Source organism: Melozone crissalis, unplaced genomic scaffold, assembly GCF_028551555.1.
Source record: "Melozone crissalis strain CALT ecotype California unplaced genomic scaffold, PUWL_Pcris_2 ptg000077l_1, whole genome shotgun sequence".
Classification (NCBI taxonomy): domain Eukaryota; kingdom Metazoa; phylum Chordata; class Aves; order Passeriformes; family Passerellidae; genus Melozone; species Melozone crissalis.
Window position 1 is genome coordinate 2189279 of NW_026535854.1, and position 19578 is coordinate 2208856.

A 19578-nucleotide genomic window follows, 5' to 3' on the forward strand; every position below is an offset into this window, starting at 1 on the left:
AAGGATGGAGCTTTGGCCTCATCCGCATCTCCCCTTTTTCCCGCAGGGCTCCGGGCGGCCGTGACCCTGCTGGAGTGCGGGGGGGACCTCCAGCCCCCCGGGGGCTCCCTGCGCCTCCTCTGCCGAGGGTCCGGGTTCAGTTTTGGCAGTTTTGGGATGGGCTGGCATCGCCAGAGACCCGGGCAGGCACTGGAGTGGCTTGCAGGGATCAGCAGTGGTGGTGCCAACACCTTCTACGTGCCATCGTTAAAGGGCCGGTTCATGATCTCCAGGGACAACGGGCAGAGCTCGGCGACGCTGACCATGAACAACCTCAAGGACGAGGATTCCAGATCCTATTTCTGTGCCAAATGTTACAGCAGTGGCTGTGGTAATGGCGCTTATGATTATGGTGTTGATTGTGGTTGTGGTCCCGAGCCCTTTTTTCTGAGTTCCCAAGTATCACAAAATTATCTGATCCTTCCCCAAAATCCTAGCCCTTCTCCTGAAATCTCAGCCCTTTTCCCCCAAACTCTGCCCCTGCTGCCCAACTCTCGCATTTCCCCCAGTTTTGCCCATTTCGCCCAAATCTCCCCCAGCTCCCCGGGTCCTGATTGGAGGAGGCCTGACCTGAAGGCCAGGGGTGAAGTTTTGGGGCCAATGGTTGAGTGTTGGGACAGGAGCAGGGGAGGGTTGGGGTCAGTGCTGACCATTGGGGAAAATGGGGGAGATTTGGGACAAAGGGTCAAGGGCTGATGTTTGGGGGAATCGTCTGAGGACTGGGGACATTTGGGAACCCATCTAGAAAGGCAGGGCTGAAAACAACATCAATACAATAGGCTTCGTAATTAGAACCAGCATAAGGAGATTTTGCACAGAAATAGGATCCGGAATCCTCATCCTTGAGGTTGTTCATGGTCAGCGTCACCGAGCTCTGCCCGTTGTCCCTGGAGATCGTGAACCGGCCCTGCACTGATGGAGCGTACGCGGTGTAGGAACCACTGCTGATCCCTGCGACCCATTCCAGAGCCTGCCCCTGTCTCTGGTGGATCCACATAATTCCAGACTGTCCGAAATCGAACCCGGATCCTCAGCAGAAGAGGCGTAGGGACCCCCGGGGGGCTGGAGGTCCCCCCTGCACTCCAGCAGGGTCACGGCCGCCTGGAGCCCTCCGGGACAAAGGGGAGATGGGGATGAGAAACCTGATTCGCTGTTGGCCCTAAGTGGATGTGGCCAGCTGGAAAAAGGGATGAGACCCACATGGGAGGGTGACCAGGAGCAGGAGGAGAATAACAAATTGTCACAACCTGGTGCAAATAGCTGGGACGTTGGGGTCAAGGGTTGAGCTTTGGCCATCCCCATCTCTGTTGGGATGGGCGAGAGAAACGTGGCACGCGATATGAGTGATCAGCAAATCTTGAACTTTATTGACAGGCACACATCTTTATATCGGTGTTAATGGGGCTCATGCGTATTGCAAAGGCGAGCTCACAATTGGGCGGTTACTTATCAGCCAACTGCGCCTCCTTCTGCAATCTTGTGGATATTTTATTGAAACTTCTCTTCGTATTTCTGCCAAAGATGTTCTCCCCTTTTCCTCCTGCTGCACCAAGGGCACAATGTTTTCGCCTGTCATTGGACACTGGCTGCTGGCTCCTGTACTTGTCCCCTTCAAGCTTAACCAGCGGCATTATGTCGATGTCGCCTTTAACAGCCAACCAGCTGTCCACAAAGCTCTCCACACTTCGCCCCTTTGTCCCGCAGGGATCCGGGCGGCCGTGACCCTGCTGGAGTGTGGGGGGGACCTCCAGCCCCCCGGGGCATCCCTGCGCCTCCTCTGCCGAGGGTCTGGGTTCAGTTTCAGCAGTGTTGGGGTGCAATGGATCCGCCAGAGGCCCGGGCAGGTGTGGGAATACGTTGCTGGTATTGATGTTGGTTTCAGCCCTGCCTTTCTTGATGGGTTCCCAAATGCCCCGAGTCATCAGACCCTGCCCCCAAACCTCAGCCCTTGGCCCCTTGTCCCAAATCTCCCCCATTTGCACCAATGGTCAGCACTGACCCCAAACCCTCCCCTGCTCCTGCCCCAAAACTCAACCATTGGCCCCAAATCCTCACCCCTGGCCTCCAGTTCAGGCCTCCTCCAATCAGGGCCCGGGGAGCTGGGGGAGATTTGGGTGAAATGGGCAAAACTGGGGGAAAGCGTAGAGTTGGGGCAGCAGGGGCGGAGTTTGGAAGGAACTGGTGAAGATTTGATGAACAGAGCTGGGAGTCGGGGCAGGATCTCTGGGGATTTGTGGGCACTTGGGACTGCAATGGAGCAGGGGCCATGGCAGGAATTGTCAATACGAGCAGGACCAGCAGAACCAAAACCATTACTGCTACGTTTGGCGCAGAAATAAACGGCGGAATCCTCGTCCTTGAGGTTGTTCATGGTCAGCGTCACCGAGCTCTGCCCTTTGTCCCTGGAGATCGTGACCCGGCCCTTGACCGATGGCGCGTAGTAGGTGTTGGCAAAATTGTAGTAGATGCTTGCGAAGTATTCCAAAGCCTGCCCGGGTCTCTGACGGATCCAGATCATGGAGAAACTCCCGAAATCGAACCTGGACCCTCGGCAGAGGAGGTGCAGGGACCCTCTGGGGGGCTGGAGGTCCCCCCCTCACTCCAGCAGGGTCACGGCCGCCCGGAGCCCTGCGGGACAAAGGGGAGATGGGGATGAGAAACCTGATTGGTCGAAGGCCTCTTAGTGGGCAAGGCCAGCGGGAAGAAGGGGCAGGACCCACCTGGGAGGAGGATGATGAAATTCAAGGGTCCCGGTTTAGGGCCAACTGTCAGGATTTGGGTCAAGGGTTGAGCTTTGGCCCCATCCCCATCTCCCCTTTGTCCCGCAGGGCTCTTGGCGGCCGTGACCCTGCTGGAGTTCGGGGGAGACCTCCAGCCCCCCGGGGGGTCCCTGATCCTCCTCTGCCTGGGGTCTGGGTTCGATTTTGAAAAATTTGACCTGTTCTGGATGCATCAGAGACCTGGGCAGGGGCTGGAATTCATCGCCAGCATCTACTACGGCAGTGGGGGTTACACCTTCTACGCGCCGTCGATGCAAGGCCGGTTCACAATCTCCCGGGACAATGGGCAGAGCTCCATGTCCCTGACCATGACCAACCTCAAGGACGAGGATACCAGATCCTATTTCTGCGCCAGATCTGCTCCTGGTTACTATAATTATGGTGCTGGTTATACTGACGGTGAAGGTCACCCCATCCCCAACCAGCATTAGGAGCAGCACCATAACCATCAGCATCCTTGGCACAGAAATAGGATCTGGAATCCTCATACTTGAGGCTGTTCATGGTCTGCGTCACCGAGCTCTGCCTGTTGTCCCTGGAGATCCTGAACCGACCCTGCACCGACGGCACGTAGTAGGTGGCACCATTGCTCCAGATCGCTGCGATCCATTCCAGCCCTGCCTGGGTCTCTGGTGCATCCAGCCCATCCCAAAACTGCCAAAATCGAACCCGGACCCTCGGCAGAGGAGGCACAGGGACCCCCTGGGGGGCTGGAGGCCCCCCCGCACTCCAGCAGGGTCACGGCCACGCGGAGCCCATCCCCAAACCTTCACCAATTTCTCCCATAACTCCCCTTGTTTGGTCCCAAAACCCCCCCAGAGTTTTCCATATCTCAACATGCCTCAAAACCTGCAATTAACCCCAATCCATTCTTTTATTACTTAGACACCTCATCCTGAGCATTCTGCATTGATTGCACAGTTAATACACCGTGAACGACACCCAATTCCCCCTGGGATCCCAACCCGGCACATCCCGGCCTTGGCCTCGAGCTCCCTTCCGGCTCCTGGCCCTGCTGCTCCTGCTGCCCCTCCCAGGTGGCCCTGCCTCTTTTTCCTGGAAGTGACTCCCCTTTTCCCCTTCTGGACCAATCAGATTTCCCATCCCCATCTCCCCTTTGTCCCGCAGGGCTCCGGGCGGCCGTGACCCTGCTGGAGTGCGGGGGGGGACCTACAGCCCCCAGGGGGTCCCTGTGCCTTCTCTGCCGAGGGTCCGGGTTCAGTTTCTGGAGTTTTGGGATGGGCTGGGTGCGCCAGAGACCCAGGCAGACACTGGAATACATCGCAGCTATACGCAACAGTGACAGCACCTAGTACGCGCCATCGGTCAAGGGCCGGTTCAGGATCTCCAGGGACAACGGGCAGATCTCGGTGACACTGACCATGAACAACCTCAAGGACGAGGATTCCGCCGCTTATTTCTGTGCCAAATGTTACACCAGTTGTTGTGGTAATGCTGCTTATGCTTATGGTGTTGATGGTGGTTGTGGCCTTAAGCCCTTTCTTCTGTGTTTCCACAAATCACAGCATTCTCATATCCTTCCCCAAAATCCCGGCTCTTTTTCTCACATCTCAGATATTTTCCCCCAAACTCCACCATCACTTCCGCAATTCCCAATTTCCCCCCAATTTTCCCCATTCCTCCACAGTCTGTCCCTTCCCCTCCGTCCCAGTGTGGAACGGGGATCGCTCCAGGGCCCTTTGCACACAAAGCTTTTTGTGCAGCCGGCGCTCTGCCGCAGCACCCAGAGGCTGAGCTGCCCTCTGCCAAACACAGATGTTCACAATGACCAAAACCAGGAACTCTCTGTTTCCTTTCCCACCCCAGCCGTGCCGTAGCAGCTGCCGGGGAGGAAGTGGGTGGAGGCTGCGGAGCCCCAAAATCACGGCGTCTTCTCCTCCCTCCCTCCCTCTGTCACTCCCACCTGGTGCTTCACTTCTCCCTCAGCGGCCTCGGTGTCTGGGGCTGCTCCTTGGGGCTGGGCTGGAATCCTCTCAGGGATCTATGGAGAAAAAACCCTTTTTTTTTCCCAAAAACACATGAAAGTTAGGGGAGATGAAATTGTTGAAATTGATCTCGAGGCAAGGGCTCCTTGCTGAGAGAAGCAGATGGGTGCAAGGGTGGAGTCACCTGGAACGTTCCATCGGTGCAGGGCAGGGTCAGAATGGCCTACTAGAGCTCAGGAGCCCGAATGGACCCGAGTGGGCCCCGAGCTGAGGTGTGGGGCCAGGAGCTGAGAATGTGGGGCAGAGTCAGGGCAGGATTGGGGCACGGGGACAGGAATGGGGTCAGGGGCCTGGGGATTGGGGAAGGGTCTGGGACAGGTGAGGGCAAGTGGTGAAAGAGCTATGGGGGTGGGGCCATTACCATAGGCATCATTGTCACCAGCAGTAGCACCAGCACCCTTGGAACAGATATAGGATCCGGAATCCTCGTCCTTGAGGTAGTTCATGGTCAGTGTCACTGAGCTCTTCCCGTTGTCCCTGGAGATCGTGAACTGGCCCTTGACCGATGGCGCGTACTCGGTGTAAGCACAATTGCAGCTGATCCCTGCGAGTCACTCCAGCCCCTGCCCGGGTCTCTGACGGACCCAGCTCATTCCAAAACTGCCAAAACTGAACCCGGACCCTTGGCAGCGGAGACGCAGGGAGCCCCGGGGGGCTGGAGGCCCTCCCCGCACTTCAGCAGGGTTACGGCCACCCGGAGCCCTGCGGGACAAAGGGGAGATGGGGATGAGGCCAAAGCTCAACCCTTGACCCAAATCCTGACCCTTGGCCCCACATTGGGATCTTTGGTTTTCATCATCCTTCCCCAGGAGGGTCCCGCCACTTTTTCGAACTGGCCAAACCCACCTTGAGTCCCTGGACCAATCAGGTTTCTCATCCCCATCTCCCCTCTGTCCCGCAGGGCTCCGGGCGGCCGTGACCCTGCTGGAGTGCGGAGGGGACCTCCAGCCCCCCGGGGGGTCCGTGCGCCTCCTCTGCCGCACCTCTGGGTTTGATTTCGAAAAATTTGCTATGCTGTGGATCTGCCAGAGACCTGGGCATGGGCTGGAATGGGTGGCGGGGATCAGCAGAAAAATTGGAAGCATCTACTATGCGGACTCCGTCAAAGGCCAGTTCACTAAGGTGAGCGACAACGGGCAGAGCTCGCTGACACTGACCATGAACAACCTCATGAACGAGGATTCCGGTTCCTATTTCTGTGCAAAAAGTAGTGGTGATTTGTTGTAGAGGTGCTGCTGCTCTTGATACAACTGATCCAATCACTGGGTCCCTGTCTGCATCCCCGCACCCCAGACCCTTCCGCCAAATCCCATTCCTCACCCTGTGTCCCAGCCCTGCTCTGGCTCTGCCCTAAATGTCCCCTTTGGGCCACTCTCAGTGCCCTCGATCTCCAAATGTCCCCGAAATGCCTGGATTTGGGCCCAAAGTTAGGATAAGGGATCAAGAATTCAAATTTGACCCAAAATTCCTGATGTGAGGCCAACGGGCAGATTTGGGTGGGTGGCTGTGACTCGGTGCCCGCAGGGGAGATTTGGGGTAAAATTGAACAAGTCTGGGCGCAGTGGTTGGGATAGGAGGGATGAGGCCGAGCTCAGAGTGAAACTGGCCCTGATTTGGGTCCAGAAGCTGAGATTTGGGGCCAGAGCAGGGCAGAGCTGGGACACGGGGACAGGAATGGGGTCAGGGGCTGGGGTTTGGGGAAAGAATTTGGAAAATGGGGACAAGTGGGGAAACACCAATGTCGATGGGGACAAAAGGATTCGCAGTAACAGCCCAACCAGCGCCTGCATATTTGGCACAGAAATAGGATCCGGAGTCCTCGTCCTTGAGGTTGTTCATGGTCAGCGTCACCGAGCTCTGCCCGTTGTCCCTGGAGATCCTGAACCGACCCTTGACCGACGGCGCGTACCAGGTGCTGCCAACATTGCTGGTGATCCCTGCGACATATTCCAGCCCCTGCCTGGGTCTCTGGCGCATCCAGTACATGTCAAAATTCCCTAAACTGAACCCGGACCCTCGGCAGAGGAGGCGCAGGGACCCCCCGGGGGCCTGGAGGTCCCCCCTGCACTCCAGCCGGGTCACGGCCGCCCGGAGCCCTGCGGGAAGAACGGGTGATTAAAAATGAGTAATCTGATTGGTCGTGGGCTTCAGAGTGGGCGTGGCCAGTGGGAAAACGGGGCAGGACCCACCTGGTAAGGGCAGCAGGATCAGCAGGGCCAGGAGCCGGAGGGAGCTCAAGGCCGTGGCTTGGATGTGACAGGGTTGGGGTCTTGGAACGTTTTGGCGGTCGTTAATACGATATTACTTTTGAAGTCAATGTGGAAAACTGAGGAGCAGGTGTCCAATTAATTAATGAGAATATTGAATTAAATTGCAGGGTTTGAGAAACCTTAGGATACCAGAAAAATCTGGTGGAGATTTGGGACCAAAGAGGGGGAGTTATGAGTGAAATTCGTGAAGATTTGGGGATGGGCTCTGGGCGGCCGTGACCCTGCTGGAGTGCGGGGGCGACCTCCAGCCCCCCAGGGGTTCCCTGCGCCTCCTCTGCCGAGGGGCCGGGTTCGCTTTCGGGAGTTATGGAATGTTCTGGATCTGCCAGAGACCCGGGCAGACACTGGAATACATCGCCAGTACCAGCAGCAGTGGTGGCAGCACCGGCTACGCACCTTCAGTCAAGGGCCGGGTCACGATCTCCAAAGACAACGGGCAGAGCTGGGTGATGCAGACCATGAACAACCTCAAGGACGAGGATTCCGCCACCTATTTCTGTGCCAAATCTACTTATGGTGGTGGTGCTGATGCTGCTGCTAATATTGACCCTGCCGGTGGTCACACCACCATTTGTGAGCCCTTCTTGTCCCCAGTCCCCAGACCCTTCCCCAAATCACTGCTCTTAGCCCCATTCCTGAGCCTTTCCCAGCGATCTCCCCCATTTTCAGCAACGCCAACCATGGAGCCAAAAAGCCCCGACAGGTTCTGCCCCAAACAAGGAAAGTTTGCAGCAAAATTCACCCCAAATCTCCCCGATGTCTTCAAATCCCCTCCAGCTCCCGGGCCCTGATTGGAGGAGGCCTGAATTGGAGGCCATGGGTGAAGGTTTGGGGCCAATGGTTCAGATTTGGGGCAGGAGCAGGGGAGGGTTTGGGGTCAGTGCTGACCATTGGTGTAAACGGGCAGAAAGGATGAAGATCTGAGTCAATGGGTGAGGTTTGGGATGAAAATCAGAGCTTTGGGAATAAAATGATGAGACCAGAGCAAATACCAGGAGCTTCACACCATCACAGGCACCATCACCATGACTAACAGGAGCCCAACAACCAGCACAAAAAGCTTTGGCACAGAAATAGGATCCGGAATCCTCGTCCTTGATGTTGTTCATGGTCAGCGTCACCGAGCTCTGCCCGTTGTCCCTGGAGATCTTGAACCGGCCCTAGACCGATGGCGTGTAGTAGGTGCTGCCACATTTGCTGATACTTGCAACTGGCTCCAGCTTCTGCCCGGGACTCTGGCGCAACCACTGCATGCCAAAACTGCCAAAATTGAACCCGGACCCTCGGCACAGAAACGTCAGGGACCCCCCGGGGGGCTGGAGTTCCCCCCTGCACTCCAGCAGGGTCACGGCCGCCAGGAGCCCTGCGGGACAATGGGGAGAGGATGGAAACAAGGACTCAGATTGGTCCAGAACACGAAAAGGGGCATGGCTTGCAGAAAAAATTGGCAGGACCCACTTGAGAGGGCAGTCGAGGGAGGATGTGGAGGCAGAAGTGTCAAAATTTGGGGCCCAGAGTCAGGGTTTGGGTCAAGGGTTGAGCTTTGGCCTCATCCCCATCTCCCCTCTATCCCGCAGGGCTCCGGGCGGCCATGACCCTGCTGGAGTGCGGGGGGGACCTCCAGCTCCCCGGGGGGTCCCTGCACCTCCTCTGCCGAGGGTCCGGGTTCAGTTTCGGGAGTTTCACCATGTACTGGATCCGCCAGAGACACGGGCAGACGCTGGAATTCGTCGCAGCGATCAAGAAAGATGGATCCAGCTACGCCTACGCATCATCAGTGCAGGGTCGTTTCAGGATCTCCAGGGACAACGGGCAGAACTCGGTGACGCTGACCATGAACAACCTCAAGGACGAGGATTCCGGATCCTATTTCTGCGGGAAAGCTGCCTATGATACTTGGGGTGCTGCTGCTGATGGTATTGACCCCATCCCCATGGCTGTGTCCCCACCTGTCCAGGTTCCCCAGACCCTTCTCCCAAACCCTGCCCCTGACCCCATTTCTGACCCCATCTCCCAACCCTGCCCTGGCTCTGCCCCAAATTCTCCACTCTCAACCACAAAGTTTACTGAAATCTTAACCCATGACCAGAAGTATCCACTTTCAGAATCAAGTTTTGGGTGCAGAGTGGAGATTTGGGGTCAGGAGTTGTTGTTTGGGGTCAGCGGGTGAGAATTGGGGCCGAGGCAGAGCAAGGTTGGGATCAATGGTCAAGGGCTGGGTGTGGGCTGGGGGTCTGGGGGAAGGGTCTGGGCAATGGGGACAGGGGGACACGAGGAGATGGGGACAGTACAAGCACCATCAATATAATCAGCAGGAGCACCACCACCACCAGGAGCTTTGACACAGAAATAGGATCCGGAATCCTCGTCCTTGAGGTTGTTCAGGGTCAGCGTCACCGAGTTCCACCCGTTGTCCCTGGAGATCGTGACCCGGCCCTTGACCGATGACGCGTACTTGGTGTAACCTCCACTGTCACTGATCCTTGCGATGTACTCCAGCCCTTGTCCAGGCCTCTGTCGATACCAGCCCATGCCAAAACTGCCAAAATCGAAGCCGGACCCTCGGCAGAGGAGGCGCAGGGATCCCCCGGGGGGCTGGAGGTCCCGCCCGCATTCCAGCAGGGTCACGGCCGCCCTGAGCCCTGCGGGACAAAGGGGAGATGGGGATTGGGCCAAAGCTCAACCCTTGACCCCAATCCTGACTCTTGGCCCAAAATTGGGACCCTTGGAGTTTATCACCCTCCCCCCAGGAGGATTCTACCCCTTTGTCCAGCTGGCCACACCCACTTGGAGGCCCTTGACCTATCAGACTTTTGATTTCCATCCTCTCCCCTTTTTCCTGCAGGGCTCCAGGTGGCTGTGACCCTGCTGGAGTGCAGGGGGGACCTCCTGCCCCCCAGGGGGTCCCTGCGCCTCCTCTGCCGAGGGGCCGGGTTCAGTTTCAGTAGCTACGACATGTTCTGGGTGCGCCAGAGACCCAGGCAGGGGCTGGAATGGCTCGCGTGGATCAGGAACGATGGTGGCAACTCCGGCTACGCGGATTCAGTCAAGGGTCGGTTCACGATCTCCAGGGACAACGGGAAGAGCTCGGTGACGCTGACCATGAACAACCTCCAGGACGAGGATTCCGGGTCCTATTTTTGCGCCAAATGTTACAGCAGTGGTTGTGGTCCTAATATTGATGCTTGTTATTATGACGATGCCTATGGTGGCCCCTCCTCGATGCTGTGCCCACAAACATCCCAAAACCCCACATTCTTCCTCCAAATCTTTAGTGTTGGCCACAAATCTTGACCGTTTTCCCCAATCTCCCCAATCACTGTCTCACCTCACACATTTCCATGGGGCTTTCAGAATTTGAAATGATTCTCAAAGGTTCATCCCCAAAACCGTGCCCTGTGTTCCCCAGATCACAGCGGGGTTCACTTGTGACCATTGGCTCCAAACTCTGCTGGTTGTGCCCCAAATCTCTGCTCTCGGCCCCTAACCTCAGCTCTTGGCTACAAGGCTCAACCAAGGTCCCCCAAACCTGGGTGCAAATGGTCAAGATTTAGGAAAAATGGTCCAGATTTGGGTCTGTGGGGGTCAACAATGGGGTCAAGGGTAGGGGGGAAGGACCTGGGGAACGGGGACAGGTGGGGACACACGGATGTGGCCAGGACCAAAAGTAGAACCAGCAGCATGAGCCTCCCAACCCCAACCATCATAGGCGTTTTTGACACAGCAATAGGATCCGGAATCCTCGTCCTTGAGGTTGTTCATGGTCAGCGTCACCGAGCTCTGCCCGTTGTCCCTGGAGATCCTGACTGAGCCCTTGAATGATGGCACATATCTGGGGGTGGAACCAGCACCGTTGATCCCTGCGACGAATTCCAGCCACTGCCCAGGTCTCTGGCGGATCCAGAACATTGCAGATTTTGTGAAATTGAAGCCAGAGGTGTGGCACAGCAACGTCAGGGACCCCCAGGGGGGCTGGAGGTCCCCCCTGCACTCCAGCAGGGTCATGGCTGGCCGGACCCCTGCAGGACAAAGGGGAGATGGGGTTGGGGAGCTGGATTGGTTTTGGACCTAAAGTGGGCGTCGCCATGCCAGAAAAAGGGTGTGGGATCCACCTGGGAGGGCCAGCAGGTGCTGCAGGAGGAGGATGGGGCCGTCCAAGGGTCCCAATTTGGGGCCAACATCAGGATCTGCCTGCAAGAATTAAAATTTGGGTAGTTTTTTTATTCCTCACCATCTCCCTTTTGTCCCGCAGGGCTATGGGCGGCCGTGACCCTGCTGGAGTGCGGGGGCACCTCCATCCCCCCGAGGGGTCCCTGAACTTGCTGTGCCGTGCCTCTGGGTTCAGTTTTGGGACTTATGGAATGTTCTCGATCCACCAGTGACCCCGGCAGGGGCTGGAATACATCGCCAGTATCAGCAGCAGTGGTGGCAGCACCGACTGCGCACCGTCGGTCAAGGGCCAGGTCACGATCTCCAGGGACAACGGGCAGAGCTCGGTGACGCTGACCATGAACAACCTCAAGGACGAGGATTCTGGATCCTGTTTCTGTGCCAAAGCTGCTGGTAGTGGTTATGGTGGTGGTGCTGCTGCTTATAGTGACGATGGCCGTGGTGGATCTGTCCCCATCTCTGTGTCCTCACCTGTCCCCAAACCCAGACCCTTCCTTCAAATTGTCCCCCACACCTCAGCCCTTGACTCTTTGTTCCAAATCTCCCCCATTTGCACCAATGGTCAGCACTGACCCCAAACCCTCCCCTGCTCCTGCCCCAAAACTCAACCATTGGCCCCAAACCTTCAAGCCTGGGCTCCAGTTCAGGCCTTGCTCTCCAAGAGTTCCCATTTCTGCCTGTGCCAACTCAGCCAATCAGGGCCCGGGGAACTGGGGGAAATTTGGGTGAAATGGGCAAATCTGGGAAAACATCAGGAATTCGGACAGCAATAGTGGAAACTGGGGAGTAAGGTCAAGAAAGGGGTCAAGGGTTGGGATTTGGGAGAAGTAATTAGGGAAATTTTGGGAACTCGGGCTGCGGCCTTGGGACGATGCTGAGGATTGTCACCATAAGCAACAGCAGCACCATTCCAACCACCATCACTGCATCTGGCACAGAAATAGGATCCGGAATCCTCGTCCTTGAGGTTGTTCATGGTCATCGTCACCGAGCTCTGCCCGTTGTCCCTGGAGATCGTGACCTGGCCCCTGAACGATGGATCGTAGTAGGTGCTGCCATCGCTTTGGATCCCTCCAATGTGTTCCAGCCCCTGCCCAGGTCTCTGGCGCATCCAGCCCATCCCAAATTGTCCAAAATCGAACCCGGACCCTTGGCAGAGGAGGCGCAGGGACCCCCCAGGTGGCTGGAGGTCCCCCCCGCACTCCAGCAGGGTCACGGCTTCTCCCGCATCCCCAAACCTTCACTGGTTTGCCCCAAATTCCCTTTTTCTTGCCCCAAATCTCCAACAGAGATTTCCAGAATTGTAAAGTGCTTTAAGCCCTGCAATGAGCCCCAGTCCACTCATTAATTAATTGGACAGCTCTGCCTGACTTTTGCAACCCCTCATCCCCATCTCCGCTTTGTCCCGCAGGGCTCCGGGCGGCCGTGACCCTGCTGGAGTGAGGGGGGGACCTCCAGCCCCCCGGGGGTTCCCTGTGCCTCCTCTCCCAAGGGTCCGGGTTCAATTTCGGGAGTTATAAAATGTTCTGGGTCCGCCAGAGACCTGGGCAAGGGCTGGAATTTGTTGCAGATATCAGCAACACTGGTGGCTCCACCGAGTATGCGCCATCGGTCAAGGGCCAGGTCACGATCTCAAGGGACAACGGGCAGAGCTCGGTGATGCTGACCATGAACAACCTCAAGGACGAGGATTCTGGATCCTATTTCTGTGGGAAATGTGCTTATACTGGTGGTTGCAGTTCTGATGCTGGTGCTATTGATGTGCCGGGCTTGGCCCCATTCCCCAACCAGCATTGCAGGAGCATCCGGGCGAAGAACGGTCAGGACAGACGGATGGACACGAGAGATCTCTGCAGCCAGGTTGTGGCATTTGGGGTTTATTGCAAAGGACGAACTGCAGGGCCCTGCTGGGAGCTGCCAGGCACAGCTGGAGCAGGGCTGGGAGAAGAGAGGGGAGAGAGGATGAGAGGGTGAGAGAGTAAGAGAGTAAAAAAGGTAAATGAGTAAAAGGGTGAGAGAATAAAAAGGGTAAGAGAGTGAAAGAGTCAGTGCATAAAATGGTAAGAGTGTAAAAGGGTAAGAACATAAAACTCTAAGAGCATAAAAGGGTAAGAGAGTGAGGTTCCGACCACAATACAATAAATCTTCTTCTCTGTTGAATATTCTAATTCTCACTAACCAATCTGGTCCAATATACAAATCCCACAGCATTTACATACAGCCTATAAGAATCGTTTCATTACCGTACTGTGTTACATTTTAAACCCTAAAAATTGGTCTTTGGGACCCTTCTGCTAAGACTAAAACCTACTCTTTGGAAACCCTAAAAACTCCTTTTTGGAGAAACTTTAAACCCTAAAAACTCCTTTTTGGAGTAACTTTAAAACCTAAAAACTCTTCTCTGGGGTAACTTTAAACCCTAAAAACTCTTCTTTGGCCCCTTCTGCCAAGCTGTGGGGTCTGCTCTGACCCTTGGAGCTGTCTGCAGGCAGAGGGTGTTGTTCCATCAAAATGGGATCACCTTCAGCCGGCCACACCGTTGTTTTCCTGTTGTTCAGTAACTGAGGGATCTCAAAGCTTACTTTCCTTTCAATCTCGCTGATGGTTTCCATATTCTCAAAATCTTTTGCCAGGCAATCCTATTGATAAGGCTTTGCTGTTCCATCTTCCCCAACCAGCATCAGCATAAGCATCGTGACCATCGTTGTCCTTGGCACAGAAATAGGATCCGGAATCCTCGTCCTTGAGGTTGTTAATGGTCAGCATCACCGAGCTCTGCCCATTGTCCCTGGAGATCCTGAACCGGCCCTTGACTGAATCTGCGTTCCTGGTGACGCCACCACTGCTGGTGATGGTTCCAAGCCACTGCAGCCCCTGCCTGGGTCTCTGGCGGATCCAGGCCATCCCAAAATTCCCAAGACTGAACCCGGACCCTCGGCAGAGGAGGCGCAGGGACCCCCCGGGGGGCTGGAGTTCCCCCCCACACTCCAGCAGGGTCACGGCCGCCCGGAGCCCTGCGGGACAAAGGGGAGATGGGGATGAGGAACCTGATTGGTCAAGGGACTCAAAGTGGCTGTGGCCTGCTGGAAAAGAGTCGGCACCCATTTTGGGGAAGGATGAGAAGGTCTAGGGGTCAGAATTTGGGGCCAATAATCAGAATTTTGGTCAAGGGTTGAGCTTTGGCCTCATCCCCATCTCCCCTTTTTCCCACAGGGCTCCGGGCGGCTGTGACCCTGCTGGAGTGTGGGCGGGACCTCCAGCCCCCCGGGGGGCCCCGGCGCCCCCTCTGCCGAGGGTCCGGGTTCGATTTTTACAGCAATTTTGCCATGAATTGGATCTGCCAGAGACCCGGGCAGGGGCTGGAATGGCTCGCTGGAACCTACAAAACTGGTTCCAGCACCTACTACGCGCCATCGGTCAAGGGCCGGTTCATAATCTGCAGGGACAACGGGCAGAGCTCGGTGACGCTGACCATGAACAACCTCAAGGATGAGGATTCTGCCACCTATTTCTGTGCCTAATCTTCTGACTGGTGCTGCTCTTGGTGCTGTTTTTGCTGTTAGTGTTGGTGTTTAGGGTTTCAGCCCCGTTGCTGTCCCCAGCTTTCCCCAGACCCTTCCCCAAATCCCCCTGACCCACCCCTGACCCTCTGTCCCAACCCCGCCCCCTTTGCCCCAACGCTGCCCATTGGCCCAAAACCCTGCCCTGGGTCTGGCCCCAAACTCAACTCTCGGCCCCAAATCTCCCCCTCGTGCCCCAAAGCTGCCCCAAGGGCCGAGATTTGGGCACAGCGGGTGAGGTTTGGGTCAGCGGCTGCGGCTGGGAGCCCAGAGTGGGGATTTGGGGCAGAATCGGGCGAGTTTTGGGGCAAAGCAGGAGGATTTGGGGCAGAACCAGTTTCTGGGTTATGGGCCTTTGGTCACCATTGGTGGGAATGGGGCAGATCTGGGCAAATGGGTCGAGAATGAGGTCAAGGGCTGAGATTTGGGTAAAGGCTCTGAGATTTGGGGACAGGAGGGGCTCAGGCAAGGGTGCTGCCACCACCGGCACAGTCAATGCAAGCAGCATCAGAAGCGCCACCACTGTAAGCACATTTCCCATAGAAATAGGATCTGGAATCCTCGTCCTTGAGGTTGTTCATGGTCAGTGTCACCGAGCTCTGCCTGTTGTCCCTGGAGATTGTGACCCAGCCCTTGACTGATGGTGAGTAGTTGGTGCCTCCACCACTGCTGCTGATACTGGTGATGTATTCCAGCCCCTGCCCGGGTCTCTGGCAGATCCATCCCATCCCAAAACTGCCAAAACTGAACACGGACCCTCGGCAGAGGAGGCGCAGGGACCCCCCGGGGGGCTGGAGGTCCCCCCCCGCACTCCAGTAGGGTCATGGCCACCCGGAGCCCTGCGGGAAAAAGGCGAAATGGGGATAAAAAACCTGATTTGTCCAGAAGGGGAAAAGGGGTGTGACTTCCAGGAAAAAGGGGGGGACCCAGCTGGGAGGGCCAGCAGGAGCAGCAGGGCCAGGAGCCGGAGGGAGCACGTGGCCAAGGCCAGGTTGTGCCCAGGGGCTTTGGGGGTTGGGGTCCTGGGAGGTTTGGGGGCTGTTAATAAGCTATTACTTTTGAAATCAATGTGGAACACTCAGGAAAAGGTGTCCAATTATTAATGAGAATATTGACTTAACTAGCAGGGTCTGAGGAACCTCAGGATACCTGAAAAAATCTGGTGGAGATTTGGGTCCAAACCAGTGAAGTTATGAGTGAGATTGGTGAGGATTTGGGGAAGGACTCCGGGCGGCCGTGACCGTGCTGGAGTCCGGGGAGGACCTCCAGCCCCCCGCGGGGTCCCTGACATTGCTGTGTCGAGAGTCTGGGTTCAGTTTTGGGAGTTTTGCCCTACAATGGGTCCGACAGAGACCCAGGCAGGGGCTGGAATTCGTCGCCTACATCCGCAGCGGAGGCAGCACCTGGTATGCGCCATCGGTGAAGGGCCGGTTCATGATCGCCAGGGAAAAGGGACAGAGTCTGATGACGCTGACCATGACCAACCTCAAGGACGAGGATTCCACTCTTTATTTCTGTGCCAAAAATTGGGATGATTGTTGTGCTCCTGCTGCTGGTGAGGATATTGACTGTGGTGATGTTGGTCATGGTGGTTTTGGCCCTGCTCCCATCTTTGAGTCCCCCCTGTCCTCAAACCCAGACCCTCCCCCCAAACCTCAGGCCTTGACCCTTTGTCCCCATTTGCCCCAATGGTCAGCACTGACCCCAAACCCTCCCCTGCTCCTGCCCCAGAACTCAACCATTGGCCCCAAACCTTTACCCCGGCCTCCAGTTCAGGCCTCCTCCAATCAGGGCCTGGGGAGCTGGGGGAGATTTGGGTGAAATGGGCAAAACTGGGGGAAATTCGGGAGTTGGGGCAAAGATGGTGGACACTGGGGGAGAAGGTCAAGAATGGGGTCAAGGGTTGGGATTTGGTGCAGGATTTCGGGATTTTGGGACATTTGGGGAGCCAGGGATGGGGGTTTGGGGCCACCACGAGCATCATCACCATGTCCAGAGCTCCCAGAGAGGATTCCAGCCCAGCCCCAAGGAGCAGCCCCAGACACCGAGGCCGCTGAGGGAGAAGTGAAGCCCCAGGTGGGAGCGAGAGAAGGAGGGAGGAGAGGACGCCGTGATTTTGGGGCTCCGCAGCCTCCCCCCACTTCCTCCCCGGCAGCTGCCAGGGCCCGGCCGGGGCGGGAAAGGAAACAGAAAGTTCCTGGTTTTGGTCATTGTGAACATCTGTGTTTGGCAGAGGGCAGCTCAGCCTCTGGGTGCTGCGGCAGAGCGCCGGCTGCACAAAAAGCTTTGTGTGCAAAGGGCCCTGGAGCGATCCCCGTTTCGCACTGGGATGGAGGGGAAGGGCCAGACTGGGGAGGAATGGGAAAAATTGGGGGAAATTGGGAATTGCGGAAGTGATGGTGGAGTTTGGGGAAATGGTAAAGATTTGAGAAAGAGGGGTGGGGATTTTGGGGAAGGATCAGAGAATTCTGAGATATTTGGGAAGAGAGAGGAGAGGGCTCGGGAGCATAACCACCATCAACACCATAAGCAGGACCACCACCACCACCATAAGCAGCACCACCACCACCACAACTACTGCTGTAACATTTGGCACAGAAATAGGATCCGGAATCCTCGTCCTTGAGGTTGTTCATGGTCAGTGTCACCGAGCTCTGCCCGGTGTCCCTGGAGATCCTGAACCGGCCCTGGACCCATGGCGCGTAGCCGGTGTAAGCACCAGTGTTGTAGATCCTTGTGAGGTATTCCAGGCCCTGCCCGGGTCTCTGCCGCACCCAGAACATGTCGTAGCTCCCGAAACTGAACCTGGACCCTCGGCAGAGGAGGCTCTGGGACCCCCCGGGGGGCTGGAGGTCCCCCCCGCACTCCAGCAGGGTCACGGCCGCCCGGAGCCCTGCGGGACAAAGGGGAGATGGGGATGAGGCCAAAGCCTAACCCTTGACCCCAAAATCCCAACTACTGGCCCCAAATTGTGAAGACTTCGTCCTTCTCCTCCTGATCCTGGCCACCCTCCAGAATGGATCCCATCCTTTTTTCCAACTGGCCTGGATGACTTGGGGACTCTTGACCACTCAGGTTTCTCATCCCCATCTCCCCTTTGTCCCGCAGGGCCCTGGGCGGCCGTGACCCGGCTGGAGTGCGGGGGGGACCTCCAGCCCCCTGGAGGGCCCCTGCGCCTCCTCTGCCGAGGGTCCGGGTTGGATTTTAGGAATTTTGGGATGGGCTGGATGAGGCAGAAGCCTGGGCAAGGACTGGAGTTGGTGGCAGGGATCAGCACCAGGGGCAGCACCATGTACAGCCCATCAGTGCGGGGCCGATTCACGATCTCCAGGGACAACGGGCAGAGCTCAGTGATGTTGACCATGAACGACCACAGGGACGAGGATTCCGGACCCTATTTCTGCACCAGGTCTGCTGATGGCAGTTGGAGTAACAGTGCTGGCCATGGTGACAATGACAACAGAGCAGCCCTATCCCCTTGTTTAAGTCCTCACCTGTCCCAAGCCCCTGACCAGTGATCCCAAACTTGCTCTGCCTTGACCCCAGTTCTCATCCACTGACCCTCAACCATACCTCCAGACTTCAAATCGCCTCTGTGTGCACAAAAACTTTATACTGAATGCGGATATTTCAGGCCAAGGTTTAAGGTTTGGGTGAACTTTGTAGCCAAAATCAGGGTGAGAATTTTGGCCAGAGCCACTCCAGGGTTGGGACACGGGGTCAGGGATTTGGGTTTTGGGATAGAGTGGGGACACAGAGATGAGATCAGGGTCAATATCACCAACACCAAACCCAGTAAGAGAACCCGAACTCCCAGCAGCATGTTTCGCACAGAAATAGGATCTGGAATCCTCGTCCTTGAGGTTGTTCATGGTCAGCGTCACCGAGCTCTGCCCGTTGTCCCTGGAGATCCTGAACCGGCCCTTGACCGATGGCGCGTAGAAGGTGCTGGATCCACCCTTGTTGACCACTCCAACCCATTCCAGCCCCTTCCCGGGTCTCTGGCGGACCCAGCTCGTGTCGACATTTCCAAAACTGAACCCGGACCCTCGGCAGAGGAGGCGCAGGGATCCCCCGGGGGGCTGGAGGTCCGCCCCGCACTCCAGCTGGGTCATGGCCGCCCGGAGCCCTGCGGGACACAGGGGAGATTGGGATGAGGCCAAAGCTCAACCCTTGACCCAAATCCTGAACCTTGGCCCCAAACTGGGACCCTTGGAGTTCATCATCCTCCTCCCAGGTGGGTCCCGCCCCTTTTTCTAGCTGGCCTTGCCCACTTTGAGTCCCTCGACCAATCAGGTTTTTCATGCCCATCTCCCCTTTGTCCTGCAGGGCTCCGGACGGCCATGACCCTGCTGGAGTGTGGGGGGGACCTCCAGCCCCTTGGGGAGTCCCTGCGCCTCCTCTGCCGAGGGTCCGGGTTCAGTTTCGGCAGTTTTGCGATTGGCTGGTATCAACAGAGACCTGGGTAGCGGCTGGAGTACATTGCACAGATCAGCAATGGTGGTTACACCGAGTACACGCCATCGGTCAAGGGCCGGTTCACGATCTCCAGGGACAACGGGCAGAGCTCGGTGACGCTGGCCATGAACAACCTCAAGGACGAGGATTCCGGTGTCTATTTCTGTGGGAAAGCTTCATGCTCTGGTTGTGATCCTCATGCTAGTTATGTTGATGATGCCCGTTATGGCCTCCAGCTCCGGGTTCTGACACCACTCCTATCATTCAGTCCCCAAAGCTCTTATTTTCATCCCAA

At 56.8% G+C, this 19578-nt stretch overlaps 1 gene segment (V, D, J or C); it reads right to left on the reverse strand.

Moving 5' to 3' along the window:
• Positions 1-8255: 8255 nt before the first annotated feature.
• LOC128946186 (Ig heavy chain V region 6.96-like) lies at positions 8256-9729 on the reverse strand (the record flags this gene model as incomplete). The annotated part of the segment is given in 3 exon segments: positions 8256-8330; positions 8789-8859; positions 9387-9729. Coding segments are annotated over 3 exon segments (489 nt in total), but the record flags the coding sequence as incomplete, so codon positions are not given.
• Positions 9730-19578: the final 9849 nt, after the last annotated feature.